Source organism: Arvicanthis niloticus, chromosome 2, assembly GCF_011762505.2.
Source record: "Arvicanthis niloticus isolate mArvNil1 chromosome 2, mArvNil1.pat.X, whole genome shotgun sequence".
Taxonomy (NCBI): Eukaryota; Metazoa; Chordata; class Mammalia; order Rodentia; family Muridae; genus Arvicanthis; species Arvicanthis niloticus.
In genome coordinates this window covers 119006241-119021518 of record NC_047659.1, presented here as the reverse complement: position 1 = coordinate 119021518, position 15278 = coordinate 119006241, and the positions used below count along the sequence as shown (strand labels likewise).

General features: G+C 40.8%; 1 protein-coding gene across 1 annotated transcript in view; it reads left to right on the top strand.

Moving 5' to 3' along the window:
- Syndig1 (synapse differentiation inducing 1) overlaps positions 1-6697 on the top strand; it is a 209269-nt gene extending 202572 nt beyond the window's left edge. The window contains exon 4 of the mRNA XM_076929927.1: positions 6290-6697. Coding sequence (XP_076786042.1) covers positions 6290-6301 — 12 coding nt within the window. The 3' untranslated portion in view covers positions 6302-6697. The remainder of the gene's footprint in view (positions 1-6289) is intronic.
- The last annotated feature ends 8581 nt before the right edge of the window (positions 6698-15278 follow it).

Below are 15278 nucleotides of genomic sequence, written 5' to 3'. Positions count from 1 at the left end.
CACTGTTAAATCCATGAGAAAAAGAATTTGAGCACTGCTTTTCACCAGGTTCCTTCAGCCTGGACCCTGGGGCCTCTGCAATTATTAACGGTTATCTAAGTACGGAGGAATCAGTTCATCAGAACTGTGCCCTGCTAGGTGATGATTAATATTAAGAGCATTCTACTGTTTTACCTATAACAGAGGAGGCCAAAGCAGAGGAAAGCAGAATAGACCAGAGCCTCTGTGTGAGCCTTCAGCTCTGCTGTATATGTAACATGTTGAGGGTATAGGATGGTATCATTGCCACTGTACAGCAAGGGAGTTAAGGGTGATCACTGTGATCAGATTTTGGAAAGCCACTGTGTGGAAGATGAAGATATAAACCTTGCCTGTTGTTAAGAAACCTCAGGAAACAAGGGGAAATGCTGCATCTTTCCTGTTTTTCCAATCAGCATGGAGTCCCTGTTTCCCTCCAGTCTACAGCTGTCTAACTACCTTACCCAGATATCACCCAACATTTACAAAACAAACCAAGATGTGATAAAGGGCCAGGTGTGACCTATTCAGAAACAGTCAGAAGTTTGAATTTGGAACATGAAGTTACCTCAGTTGTGGGGGAAAAGATGAAATGCCCTTGACTTGCATGGCCTTCCTTATCTATCCTGGTCTTTTCCCAGCACAAGTTATGACACAGTACCAGAGTTTGGGTAATCTATGAAGAAAAGAGGTTTACTTCGGACTCATTCTGGTTCTAAATCAAGGATATATATCTTATAATGCTCTTGCTCCTGGCAGAATCACAATCACATGTTAAGGGACAGGAAGTATGTGACACATCTAGCTAACACATTCTTCACAGCAGACCCAATCCACACGCATTTCAATTATCCATTGATCCATTAACTGAATAAATAGATTCATTCATTCATGAGGGCAAAGCCCTCGGAGCTTCAAAACATTCTAGTGCTCAGACTTCTTAACATTTCATAGTAGGTATCAAATGACTTTTGAAGAACAAAACTAGTGAAGCCATAACAAGCAAAATGGTACATCTGCTGCTCTCCAATACCTAGAAAATTCTGTCAAGAAGCAGTAGGCTCCAATCCTGTCAAACTTGGCTTTTCTCATTAATCACTCACCAACTTTCTTCTCCACTGGTATTTGCTTTCTGTTAATTGAATAATTTGGTATAATTAATAATCTCATACATTACCATAATCCCTACATTATAGGTGTCAGGAGGATATGATTTAATTAGAGGTTAATGTTTGGGATTCTGTTTCAGATACCCAAGTTAACTAGCTTGTGTCTCTGCCATCTGAGAAGGCAAGGACTGTACACTTCAGGTTTAATAGCAGTGTTTCTAAAGCCTGGAAAAGCATACAAGAAACCCCGTTGTTTCTAGATATTTTGTGATTTAAGAGCAATTTGAGAACACTGTCCTGGTGTTTGAACAGGGAGACTTTCTGATGGGTATACTGGCCACATATTGACTTAAAGGTATCTCAAGTAAGACTATTTTTAACACCTATGACAAGAAGGTAAAATACAGTGTGCACATTTCCAGAGGAGGAAGTCAGAGAGACAATGGCTGACAACTTTGGATGCTTTCCCAGAAGCCAGGCTGGCATTAGGGATCCCAGATAAAAGCCTAGCATAATTGTCACCGGAGAGGCTTCACCCACAGCCAAACATTAGGTGGAATGTGAGGAATCTTGAAGACCAGGAGGAAGAAGGATTGTGGGAGCCAGAGGAATCAAGGACACTATGTGAAGACCCACAGAATCCACTAACTTGGCTCCATAGGAGCTCACAGAGACCAGCAACCAGGGAGCCTGCACAGGACTGATGTAGGCTGTGTAGCTTGGTCTTCATGTGGGACTCCTAACAGTGGACATGTGAGTTGTCTCTGAGTGTGTTCCCTGCCTTTGAGATCCTGTTCATGGCTGTATAAGAGAAACAGCAAAACAGCTTTAAAACTCCTAGAATGAGGCCCAGCAGTTAGCGAAACTATAATGGATGTGCCTCAGAGAGGCAGATCTTCAAAGACTACATCTCCTGAGGACTTCATGCTGTTATGGAGCTTCACTTTGCTTCTTGCCTTAACAGTCAACACCTTCCATCAGCATAATGTGTAGCAACTTTAACTGATTGTTTAAGAAGGGCAGAGTAGTCTACCAGGGAGGATACTAGGAAGCCTATGAAGAGCTGTGCATTCACAAGTAATAACTGCCCTACATGAGATATCATAAGGTCACATGGGAAGCAAAGACTCCTTTAGAGGTAAACCAATAAATATTCTGCTTATAACCATGAGAAAGAACAGATAACCTTGGCCTCAGGACAAGAAGACTGTATTATTCCATAAAGTTGTGTTCAACATCCATTGGCTTGTCCAGCTTCTCAAAGAATAAGGAGATATTATGGTCTCTCCAGCTAGGGACACTGAAGAGCCTTTTCCAAGGTTCAGAGTTGGTTGAGTGTGGGTCCTCACAAAAGAGGACTTCTATCTGGAAGTCTAGCTCATATAGTAGTGGTATCACCAGTATCCAGGAAAATCTTTCATTAGTTGTCTGTGAGAGTTGGGGTGATTCTCAGTACCCTTTAGTCTGCCAGGTAAGCAATTCACACCTTTATAATGGGCAGTATCCCCACATTATCACTTATCTTTTGACATATTGTTTATTGCTTTTCTTTCTAGATGGAGGAAGTCAGCAGAAAGTTTTATAGAGGCTAAGAGATAAGCCTCTGCCCATGCCTTATGAAATTATCTAGATTATATCAACAAAAATCGGATGATTCAATTTAACTATATATACCACAATCCATGGTCTGTGGTTCCTATACTGAACATGAATGTGAACTGGGCACAAGCATTCATCTCTTTTCCTTTTCTTACTAGAGAGACAATGTGACCAGTTACCTCAAGCTCCTGTCATTGTGACTTTCCTGCCACCCAAGATTGTACCATAGAACTGTGAGACTAAATAAATCCCTCCTCCTTAAGCTGCTTTTGTCAATGTTTTGCCACAGCAAACTGTCAAGTGACTAGTACCCCTACATTTGTTTTTAGTAGTGAACTGAAAAGAAAATGAAGATCATTAACTAAGGGCCAATAGAAAATAGGGACTTCTCCACTGTAGCCCTACATCTTGACCATTCAGAACTACTGATGTTTTCCTTGGGAGAAAGGCAAGAGATACTGACTGGTATAGAGAACAGGAGGATGGCAGGGCTACCATCCATTATGCTGAGTGGATACATGGCTGCAGAGAGGATTGGCAACAGATGGAGTTGGGGTTGGAAATGACAAGGAAGAAAGGGATAACAGCGTTCTCTTTTACCACAGACTCCCCTTTGGCTTTATTGACATATATACATTATATATAATATATACATATATACATATATTATATATAATTATTATATTATATTATATTATATTATATATAATATTAATTAATATATGATATTAAATATATATTATATATAATTACATATTATATCATCTGTACTATAATAATTAATATAGATTATATTATTATATAATCTATATTAATAGATGGTAGATCTATATTAATAGATGGTAGATTGATTGGTTGGCTGGTTCTTCATATGAGAAAATATGATATTTGTCTTTCTGTATCTAGCTTATTTCACTTATATAGTGATCTCCAAGTAAACAGAAATGATATAATTTTATTCTTTTTCATGGCTAAAGAAAACTATATTGCATGTATGTAACCATATTTTTTATAAAAATATTTTATTGAAAATAAAACAATATATTCTGATCATGGTTTCACCTTCATCATCTCCTCCCAGATCTTCCCCATCTCACATTTTCTTTATCCATTCATCTATTGATGGGCACCTTGGCTAGTTCCATGTCTTGACTATTGTGACTATTTTTATAGTAAATGCAGAAATGCAGATATCTCTTGGCATGATTGCTTGGATTGCTTCAGGTACACCTAAGAGTGGTAATCAAAGCATATGAGGTGTGGTGTGAAGATCTTCATCACACTTTGCATGGAGTAGGATGAAGCAGGCAAAGCTTTACCCCGTACAGATGCAATTGCTCTCTCAGAGACCTTAGGAAATGGTCCCTCTGGGATTCCATTTTACCTGCAAGCCCTTCCTTAAATCAGCAGGGAGTAGATCAAAAGCAGAAAGAAAGGTTACACATGGTTCATGGCTATGGGGTCAGAAAAACCACTACATTATTTGACATTCCAAGTAGCTGTGTAAATTGTTTTACATTGAAAAAAAGTTGAGTCAGATGACAGGTTTTATGAAGAAAGGGGGACCTGACATATGTCTACCAGAATACCGAGGTGGCTATTTGCATTATACACAGTGATTTCACCGGAGATTTACTTAGGAGAAGTCAGGACGCTGGGTAGTCCTCTTCCTCAGAGTACCTCAGTCTATATAAATTTCTTGATTTTATTTAACTTTATTCCACTTTTCCCTTCTGCTTGACAGTGTCACAAGTAACCTGCAGGTGGTTGGCTATGGAACTGGAAGGTTGTGTATTTGGGTGATCTTATTTGTTTTTGTTGCAAGGCCTTTTTAGCATGCTTTTGCTGGGTGCTGGACTTCAGATTAAAAAAAGCAGTCTTTCATCCTAAGTGTTGTGGTTTGGATACTGTCTCCAGTTCAACAAGATGACACTGTAGGATATTGTTTTTAAGATTAAAAATAAATTAATTACATGTATATGAGGGATTCATGTTCATCATATTCCTTGGAAATGATTACTTTGTGTCACCAGATGCAGAAGCTGGGAACTGAACTTGTGTCCTCAGATAGCTCCTTAGATCCATCTGTCTCTGCCCTCCATAGCTAGAGTTCCAGATGTGCATATCATGCTCAGCTTTCATGTGAATGCTCGGAGCTCACACAAAGGTCCTCGTGCTTGAACAGCAGTAAAGCTTACCCACTGAACCATGTCCACAGACCCCCAATAAAGTTATTGAAATAATTACAAGACTATATACTCAAGAGTTGAAAAAACCAAGGGAAGAGGAGAAATCAAGATGTAACAAGGCATCCAACTCTCAGGAGGGAAAGGGATGTGCAGCATACTATTAAAGAATGTGGGTGCCAGAGGCAGACTTGGATTAAAACACCAGGTCCTCATCTTATGATGGCTGAGTTCAAGATTCTGCCCTTTTCACTTTTATCCTCATCTTTACACTGAATGCAACAGGGATTTCTTGAAGCTGTTTAATGAGACCAAATACAGTGATGTCTGCCAAATACCTAAGTCACGTGAGCTCCTGTCTACTAAATAAACACTTGGGTGCTGGCCTTTTTGTTTGCCTATGGGATAACAGACTTAGTTGAGTATCTAAATCAGTAATTGCTTTAAATTTTCAAAAACACATTAAATATTTAAAACAACTCAGTCTTATTGCCCTAAAAATCCTTTTTTTGTATGAATATATGGTGTGTCCTTGCATATGTGTATGCCTACTTTTACACATGTAGGTGCATTTGTGCACATGTGTGCATGTATATGCAAGTGCATATGTATGTGAAGGCCAGAAGTTGGTGTTAGATGTCTTCCTCAATTCCTCTGTTCTTGACTGAAGAAGGGTTTCTCACTGAACCCAGAGTTCACAAATTGGCTGATCTGTCCTGCCAGATTTCCATGGATATGCCTTGCCTCTGTCTATGAAATGTTGAGATTGCAGGCATGTACATGCTACCATGCCCACCTAGCTTTGATCATGAGTGGGAGGGATCTGAACTCTGGTCCTACAGCTTAAGCAGCTAGTGATTTATCTACTGCACTATCCACATTGTCCTGCTCCAGACACTGTAACCTAGTGTTTTGAAATCCACACAACATCATTAAAATAGATCCTTTGCTTGGAAACAACATAGAAATCCTTTGTGAGACACATAGTACAATTTTAGTGCCAGAAAGATGGCAGGAGAGTCATTCCTTGACTCCTTGAGGGTAGTCATCTCATGTAGATGTGGCTATTACTGCAGCTGATATTGGCAGGGGTTGTGCTATAATGAGCTGAGAGGGGCCTCCCAGGAATCAAAGAGGGGATGAAAGGCTCCCAGCACAAATGTTTGAAAGTGGCATTTTGGAGTCCAAAGTCTTTGAAGCTTCAGAGCCAGCCAGCAAATGAAAGGAGGGCTTAAGCATTTACATTCTCCAGTGGAGCATCTCTGCAGCCCCAGATTGCTGCCAGCTGTTCTATTGCTCCCCTGGGTCTGCTCACAACAACCCACACCCCTTCAGATTGTTCAAATGCAAAAACAATAATGCTGCCTTTTTTTACAGCTCTTCTTCTAGAAAGACGAATTCCTGCTTCAAGATGGCAGCATCCTAACCCATCTGGAGGAGTATGGCAGCTATCAGAGCCTATTAAGGAGGAGCCAGGGAGTTCTGCCCAGCTGTTCTGTGCTGTATGAAGGATGGAAGGATACATCACTGGGCAGTACACATAGATTTTTTTGTGTGCCTGCATATAGAATAGAGGGATTTATCACTGTGTAGTATACGTAGGCCTTCCTGCTCCTATTAAAATGTCACTCACTGGGCACAAAAGCATCCTTACACACTAAAAAAATTACAGGCTCACACCAGGGAAATGAACTATTCTATCCACTGAAGGCTATCTGTATGCAGTCACAAACAATGGTAGCAGAAACACTGAGAAGCACAGAGGAGGGCAGACAAGATATTTGGCCAATATTGTAAGACAGAATTGGACATTTACTTGTTAGTGTGTTTGTATTTCTGGATCATGGATGCTATGTCCATTTATTCCTCTTGGCTGAGAAGCCAACAAAGACATTGTTGAGGCTCAGGAGGTGAGCATATGGATGACACTTTCTTACTGCCCAGCATTACCTACAACACTGAAAAAAAAAAAAAAAAAAACAGGATAAACCAGCAATGTGTGCTTTTAGTGGTGGATTGCATGAGATGTCTGAATGAAGGGGTTTGGCTACCTAGGTTGAAAATAGAACTTGAGAACCCTTTAGCTTGGAGTTGAAAGCCTTCTACAAATGTGGTTTTCTTCCACTATTGAGTTTCTTACCTATTGTTACTTCCACTGGTTGTCGCAGCTCCTCCCAGATCACTGGAGGGCTATTTGGAGTCACTGCAAAAGTAATGATGCTGGCACACATCTAAGACAAACTATCAGACTATCTGATTGCTGAGGGAAGCCATGACAGGAAGAAACCTGGAGTTATGCACGGTCAGAGACACCAAGGAGGAATGCTGCTTATTGGTTTGTTCCTCACTGATTTCTCAGCATGCTTATACCACTCAGAATGCTCCAGTAACAGTGAGCTGGTCCTTCTACATCCATCATTAATCAAGAAAATGTCCCAAAGGTTAATCTGATTGAAACTGTTTACTCAACTGAGGATTCTCTAGTGTACCTAGCTTGTGTCAAATTGACAAACAAAATAAAACAACAACACTACCACCAAAACCCAACTAGGACAGTTGGTTACTGCAGTCAACTAAATATTCCTTTGACCTGCTTCTCCTGTATCCTGAGCTTTGGGTTTTTTATGCTCTGCATGCCTTACTGCAGTCTTATTATGTGAACATTGTCAAAATAATTGTTCTGTTCTCAAAGATGTTAAAGCAGAGAAAGACAAAGGAAGGTAAGAAATCACCCCACATCAAAAAATGAAGGGATATAAGTAAAGCAGACTCACAATTTATGTTTGGATTTCACATTGTCAAGAGACAACTAACTAGAAGTATTGCCACAAAAATCTACAAATATGGCTGGAGAACAGCACTGATATTCAGTTTCCCAGTCTGACAATTGTGTTGTAGCTATGTAAAAAAAATGTGTGCTATTGATCTTAGGAGATATGCTGAAAAACTCAGGGTCAGAGCCAGCAAAATGGCCCAGTAAGGAAGTTTGCCTAAGTCTGAAAACCTGAGTTCAGGCACCATACATGAAGTAAAGAGAGGATCAATTCCCAAAAGTTGTCCTCTATCCTACACACACATACACACACACACACACACACACACACACACACACACAATGACGCAAGGTTACCACTGCTCTTCCCACCCACCCACCCACCCACCCCCATGCACGCATACAAAATAAGTAAAACATATGTAAGTAAAGGACTTGGGCTAAAAATATGACTCTAACGCTCTCTTAACAGGCCAGAAAAAATGAAATAATATGAATTAATCATAGATAAAATCATAGTGAGTCGAAATGTAAGTAATTGTTGAATTCGGTAAAGGTCATAAAGGTAAATAGAGCAAAAATAAGCATCTGGAAGATAAATTGTACATAAACATTATTTCTGATCAACACAGCTGAAATGATTTATTGTAATGCCTATACATATGTGTGTGTATTACTTCCAATATTTTTGACACCATGTAAAGCTTAAAGAAAGGGTGCAAACTGAGAACAACTATCTCCGATATCTCCTTTACTTATCCCACAGTCATTTGTAATTTACCTTATCATCATTTTGCATGTGCTCATCTAATAATATAATTAATTATATTATATCCAGTTTTTATTTGTCATTTATATCTTAACACAACTTGAAAAATTGTTGAAAGAACAGTTGTCATACAGACTGATTTTACTGCTAAGAAAGTGAAAAAGAAAACAACGAAAACCAAACCAGGTGTGGGTCAAAGCATATTGGAGGCTGAGGCAGGAGGATCATGGGTCCAAGGCCAGCCCAGGAAATAGATCATGTCTAAGCTCAGCCTGGGCAAATTTCTCTATTTAGACTCTGTTGAGAGGAAAGAGAGGGAAGAAGAAAAGGAAGAAAGGAGGGAGGGAGAGAGAAGAATAGAGAAGGAGTGAAGAAGAGGAAGACAGAGGGGAGAGGAAGAGGAAATAGAGAGGGGAAGGCAAGAGAGAAAGGAGGAGAGAAGGGAAAAGAGAGTGAGAGCAAGAGCAAGAGAGATAGAGACAGAGAGACAGAAGGAGACAGAGACAGAGAGACAGATAGACAGAAAGAGGAGAGAAAGATCAAGAACATGTGTATAAAGGATGTGTTTATTACCTTAGCCATGTTGATGGTGTCACAAATTCATCTAAGTGATCAATGTTAAGGACGTGGAAGGACTGGGCACACTTATATCTCAGCAAAGCTAAGAGAGTGCATACAGAAGAGAGAAAAGGTGTGCTGGCAGAGAGACAAGGCCTAGTCTATCACTCAGGAAGCTGAAACAGGAGGTCAGCAAAGCCAGAAGTCTGGGCTATCCAAAAAGACCTTAACTCTAAAAACAAATGAACAAAAATAGCCAATCTTCAACAACAACAACAACAACAACAACAACAACAACAAAAAGACAGCTTTGGAGTGGCTTATGTACGTGCCTCAAATCGGCTACATGAGCAATGAATGTCCATCACCATTCTCCAGCTTTCTGCTGTTTGTTTGGTAAACAGTGATTCACATGCCAGGCCACTGGTATAAGAGCAACTGAGGGTAAAAACATTATTGCCACTCTAGTTGAGAGACACACAATAGCCGATGGTTTCTGATGTCATTTCCCGCCCATGCAAATTCAGGTCCCAGTGAGGCAGGCTTGCAAAATCCCTAGGAAGAGGGCATACTAAATAGGATTTTATAAAATAGAATTGAAGTCACTTGAGTGCTAAGCCATGAAATTAAAGAAGACTCAGCTTATTTTTATCATACTTTGGAAGTTGAATATTTTGGCATATTGATGAGCCTTCCAAAATGGCATTTACATCAAAATTGTGATTACTTTTGATGAGACTGTCTCTATTATCACAGCTTAATCTCAGTAATGGCAGTAGCAGCCTTGACATCGACAGTTTGCTACAGAGTCAGGTTTGTACAATGTGCCATCCACCAGCTTTCCCAAAGCAACTCCACATACCTTGAACAGGAAAAATTCTCTTCCTGAGAAAGTTTCTGGAACAAGTATCAGGGAACTCTTGACATTGTCTTCGCAGGGGTAGAATGGAAGGCACAGCTTATGAGAAGCCATCTTCTGTTGCTAGAGCTCCACGATTCCTGTGATCTCTATCAGTGACAGGGGGAACATCTCTCTTCTGCCCATGGATGCTCCTCTGCACAAGGCAGACAGAGTGGCTGACACAGATTTACTTCAGTGCCTGCTACTCATCAGTCTTGCACTGTGCTTAGTCACAATCTGGGATGATCATAGCTAGAAAGAATTCATAGTTCTCAAGTGTTTATGAAGGGCCCAAAGGCCATGCCTTTATTTCAAATTTAAGTCCAAGACAAGACATACTCCTCTCTATAGTTTGAATCTGTCTCCCTAAAGTCATGTGCTTGAGGCTTGATTCCCAAACTCTGTATTTAATGGTGTTTGGAAGGAAGATGGTTGGGTTAGTCCATTTATAGGCGGCTTTGTTATGGGGATACTCTGGCTCAACACTCAATGCCTTTGACCATGCCATGACCTACCAGGAGCTAATTAGAGGAAACACCATGGTCTTCAATTTTCCACCCTCCTGAATCATTGAGCCAAATACACCTGCCTTCTTTGTAATCTGTCCATTACCTAATGTTCAGTTATAGCAGTAAGAAATGGATCAAGACACTAATAACTAGTTTCACAACTCACTGAAACACAATCCTGAAAGTCAAAGGTTAGCTTGTTACCAATATGGGGCATTTGTGAGACACAGGATTTCTGATATATCCAAGATGATGCAATTTCTTCACTAGGGACAGGAAGTTGGACCATAGCTTTCACTTTGTTCTGCTCACCAGAGGCTTCCTGGAGGATAAAGGGGCAAACCCTGTATGCCCAGGTCCTTCTCACAAAACTCCCCAATCTAAGTAACCCATCCTGTTTCCTGAGGAGGCAGGAGGAAGAAGATATTATAAGGAAAAAAATATTAATTTCATGAACCAGAACATGAACAAAGGACCAGGTGATAAGAGTCTGTGTGAAAAGGCCAAGAGCCCTTGACTGAAGTTCTGTTTCTAATGGTGCTGCCTTACACTATTTCAACTTTGAACTGCTCTCCATAACTTAGTGCTAAATTATCCAAGAAAATTCCTAGATTCCTTGTTGAACAGTGACTCTATATACTATTAAATAAATAAAAGCTCAATCAGTACCACCTGTACAAATACACAGGAAAGGCAGTGGAAAGGAAATGAAAATGACAAAAAGAGTCACCCACATCTGTAGGGAGATGGAGGTGAGAGAAGGCTTATTCTTCTATCACAATGCCCGTGACTCACGTGCAACAGTATTAAAGCCCAGCATAGTCTTCATGGCAACTGAATGCATTCCCTGCCCCCTTGGCAAACATGATATGGTGGGATTGGCCCTAATCCTCAGAAGGGGCCCATGTTTTCATGTTTTCCCTGCCTTCTTGAGTATCATACTAGAGCTGAGAGTATGAGTTTGCACCCTGAGGATAACGGCCAGTACCACACTCTGTGCATCCCCAAGCTAGATAGACGATGGTAGAGCTCTGCCCATATCCCGACAGTTCTCAGAAACAAGAGTGGGGCTGCTTCCTACCCAATTCAGGCTTGGGCTTACTCCACTCCATACAGACAAAGGCCATGACATGGAAAAGCCAGGAAGGCTTCTGCTTCCTCACCAGAGAACTCATCAGAAATCATGTGACTGATGGTCTGCTAACCTAGCAAATAGGCTTGTAAGTTTCCTGCACCCACAACACTTCCTTTCTTGTCTTTTCCCTCCCCTCCCTACTGACTTGAGCTATATAATGTAGCCCCTCTATTTCAATAAAGGAGTTGTCCTCCAACAGACTCCTGGGTTGTTTATACTAGCTGTACTCACTGCTGCCTGAAACCCTGCTATCCAGTTGATTGCTGGAGACTCTCAACACACACCCCTAGAGATACAGTCACTGATGTGTTCTTGCGGACCCAGGACACCATGGGTGTTGGGTTTTGACAGATTATCCTTTAACATATGCAGGTTATAATTTTACCAGATGGGGATTACAGGAAACAGACATCAGGGCCAGGATCTGGGGGAAGGATGCCTATTTGGGAAGGATATTAGCATAGGCTAATGGTGGGATAGAGGTGAGATAGAGTAGACAGGCAAGCTACACAGGATGTGAAGACAGGTGAGATGATACCACAGGTATAGAGAACCTGTGAGAAGCCTGAACAAAGCACCTGCCTCCAAATTTGACCTCATCCTGAGTCAGATATGGGTTATTTATATTTTCATCCTTCCCCAACCCCACCATCTTTTTTAAAAATATCTCCACCTCAGTCTTCTCTCTTCCATTTCTTCCTCCCCAACTTCTCTCTGTATTCCATTAATCTCCTTCCATTCCTCCCTCTTCCATGTTTCTTTCTTTTATCCCTTTATCCATCTATCTCTTCCTCCTCAGATTTTTCCCATTCCACATCTCATACTTCCTCACCCATTTCCAGTATCTTTTTCTATCACCACCTCCTTCAGCTCTTTGATCAATACCCATTCTCAGTGAGACTTCTGGGCCATCTCTCTTTCTCATACACTCTCATTTCAGAGTCTGCCAACATCTAGCACTTCATGCTGCCCTCCCCACTCCACACCTCTTTGTCTTATCTACTTGTTATCTCCTTCACTGGAATGAGATTTTTCTCTTACCACTTTACCTCCATAAAAAAATGCTTAAAACATTATAGCTTCTGAAGATCCATTTGTTCAATAAATGAATCATTTTATATGGCTGAAAGAAAATAGCCTACATAGCCTAGAGTACCTGATTCATGTCTCCTAGACAGGGGATGGGCCTGGTTTCACCAACCCAACTCAGAGGAGAAAACATAATTCCTAAGGAAAATAGAGTACAGACAGAATAGGATGTAAATCCTGCCCACTAGCTGCAAATGGACAGAGCAGTGTGAAGGTGACAGCTCTGTTTTGATGCTTTGCTCTCTGCTTCTCTGACCACAGGAGCTGCTACACACTAGGCCTGGTGTACTGAAAGTCACAATTCATGCACTGTGATAAAATACTTGCGATAAAGATCTTATAAAAAAAGTTATTTGGACTCACAGTTTTAGAAATTTCAGTCCATAGTCAGTGAGTGTACTACTTTGGACCTGTTCAGGAGGAGCTCACGGTGGGGATATCGTGTTATAAGTTCTTATTTCATAGTAACCTAGAAGCACAGAGAAGGCTTCAGGGGCCTGACATGCTTCTCAAGAATTTGCCCCCAATGGACTAACTTGCTTATACTCACTCCTACCTTCTAATAGTTCTCCAGACTGGTAACAAGCTTTTGCTTTATTTATTTGTTTGTTTATTGAGATGAGGGTGCATTCCATGGCGTACTGATAGAGACCAGAGGACAAATTGCGAGAGTTGATTCTTTCCTTCCAACCATGTTGGTTTGAGATCAGACTCTGGTTGTCAGGCTCAGTGCCAAGTGTTTTCACCCACTAGGTGATCTCATCAGCTCAATACAAGGGCCTTTGGTGGGGGGGGGGGGTGTGCATTGGTGCCCATAAGGTTGTTGGCAAACATCTGCCAGTGTTGCATGTAGAATGATTCCTGAAAGGAACACTGAATTCCCTGCAGACCCTGCATTAGAATGTGTGACCCAGCCTTTGTTTACCGCAGTGTTTAAAGATTTCTAATTTTTCAAGTCTCTAAGTAGCATATTCATTGAGTGCAGTAAATGGAGAGTGTGTGTTGTATTATTTTATATTTTTCTGCTAACCACATGTATTTAGCAATTAGAGATATCAGTGCTGCCAACTGAATTGGAAGACAAATATCCATGAATGCTGTGCTTGTGGCTGTTTTATTAAACAGAAACCCAGATCACAGTGGCTTCATTCCAGTTCTCTAGTCCAATTAACTAGAAGACAGGAAAAAAAATCTACTTTTTCTCCTTTTATTTAAATACACTCTGCTCCAAAATTCCAATAGATTGCTTGTCTGCTTTTAAATCATCCAGTAACTGTGGGTACTTCCCCAAACTCTCCTTGCGTGTGACTGTCCACACCCCTACAATGATTATGGTCCCTTACTGTCAGCCTTCCTCCTGCAGAATGATGACTTTCCTATGGCTGTTTTCCTGTCTTAGAGCTAGATTGTTAGAGCAGCTTCCCTTGCTGATTGTTGATCAGAATTAGAAGGTAAATGGCTCACTCTCTGGCTTCTCAGCTAACAGCCTATTTCATGGACTGGTGGATTGTTTGGAATTGTCTGTAGCTAAGCCCCAGTGGTTCAAAGCCTTAGTTGAGCCCCTCACTTTCAGTCCCTGTACCTATTGAGATCACCTCCTGACAAACTATCCAGACCTGTCTTGGTCTCCCAGACACTGTAACATTCTTGATAGATAGAACATTTTTATCCAGAAGTGCATATGTAATCTGGCCAAATAAGAAGCTCGAAGTGAAGGTGGAGGATGAAGGACAGTCAGGAAAAAAAGTGATCCCTATAGGGCAGAAGCAATCCTACCATAAATTGAGAGAGAAGCTGTCTTTCAGTGTTCCCAGACTCTCCAGGCAGCATCAGAACCTGCTCTGTCACTCTCCATGAGTCTGCTCATGTTGGCTGGCAGACAAGTGCCAGTCTTAGTGGGAGCCATAAATCAAGGCCCTATGTGCAGACACTCAACAATCTCTTGAAAATGAGACTACCAATGAATAAGCCTTGTGTGGAAAAAACTGAAAGTCAGGGAAACCCAGCTCTGCTGTCTCTCTCTCTCTCTCTCTCTCTCTCTCTCTCTCTCTCTCTCTCTCTCTCTCTCTCTCTCTCTCTCTCTCTCTCTCTCTCAATCTTAAGCAGTGTCTGTATAGCCTCAGGGCCATTTTTGCTACTGTGAGAAAATAATTTGTCTTCTTGTTTTAAATTGTGCGTTTTTGATTCCAAGAGAGGCTGAGCAAGGTTCCTTTTTGGTGAACACATTGACAAAATTCATTTATATTTCAATCAACATTTCCTTTTTCATCCAGGTTGGTAAACATTGTCCTTTTTGATAATGAGAGCTGTTCCTAAAATCTGTGGCTCAGTGGAGCACATAAGCTTTCCGTCACTTAGGCTGCAAACACTTTCTTCAGTTCATAGGGTTTTTTTTTTTTTTTTTTTTGATGATGATATTTTTCTGGAGTTCATTTATTCTTTTTATTTTCAGATAAATACAGAATATCATCATTTCCCATCAATCTAAATATATATCCCAATAGAAAGTGGTTTTCCACTCACAATGAATTCATATTTCCTCCTCAGAATGTTGTGTTTCCCTTTCATTTCTTCTAGTCTTGGCTGCATTTAGAATCTTCTGGAGTACTGAGGCAGTGGGTCAATCAGGGTT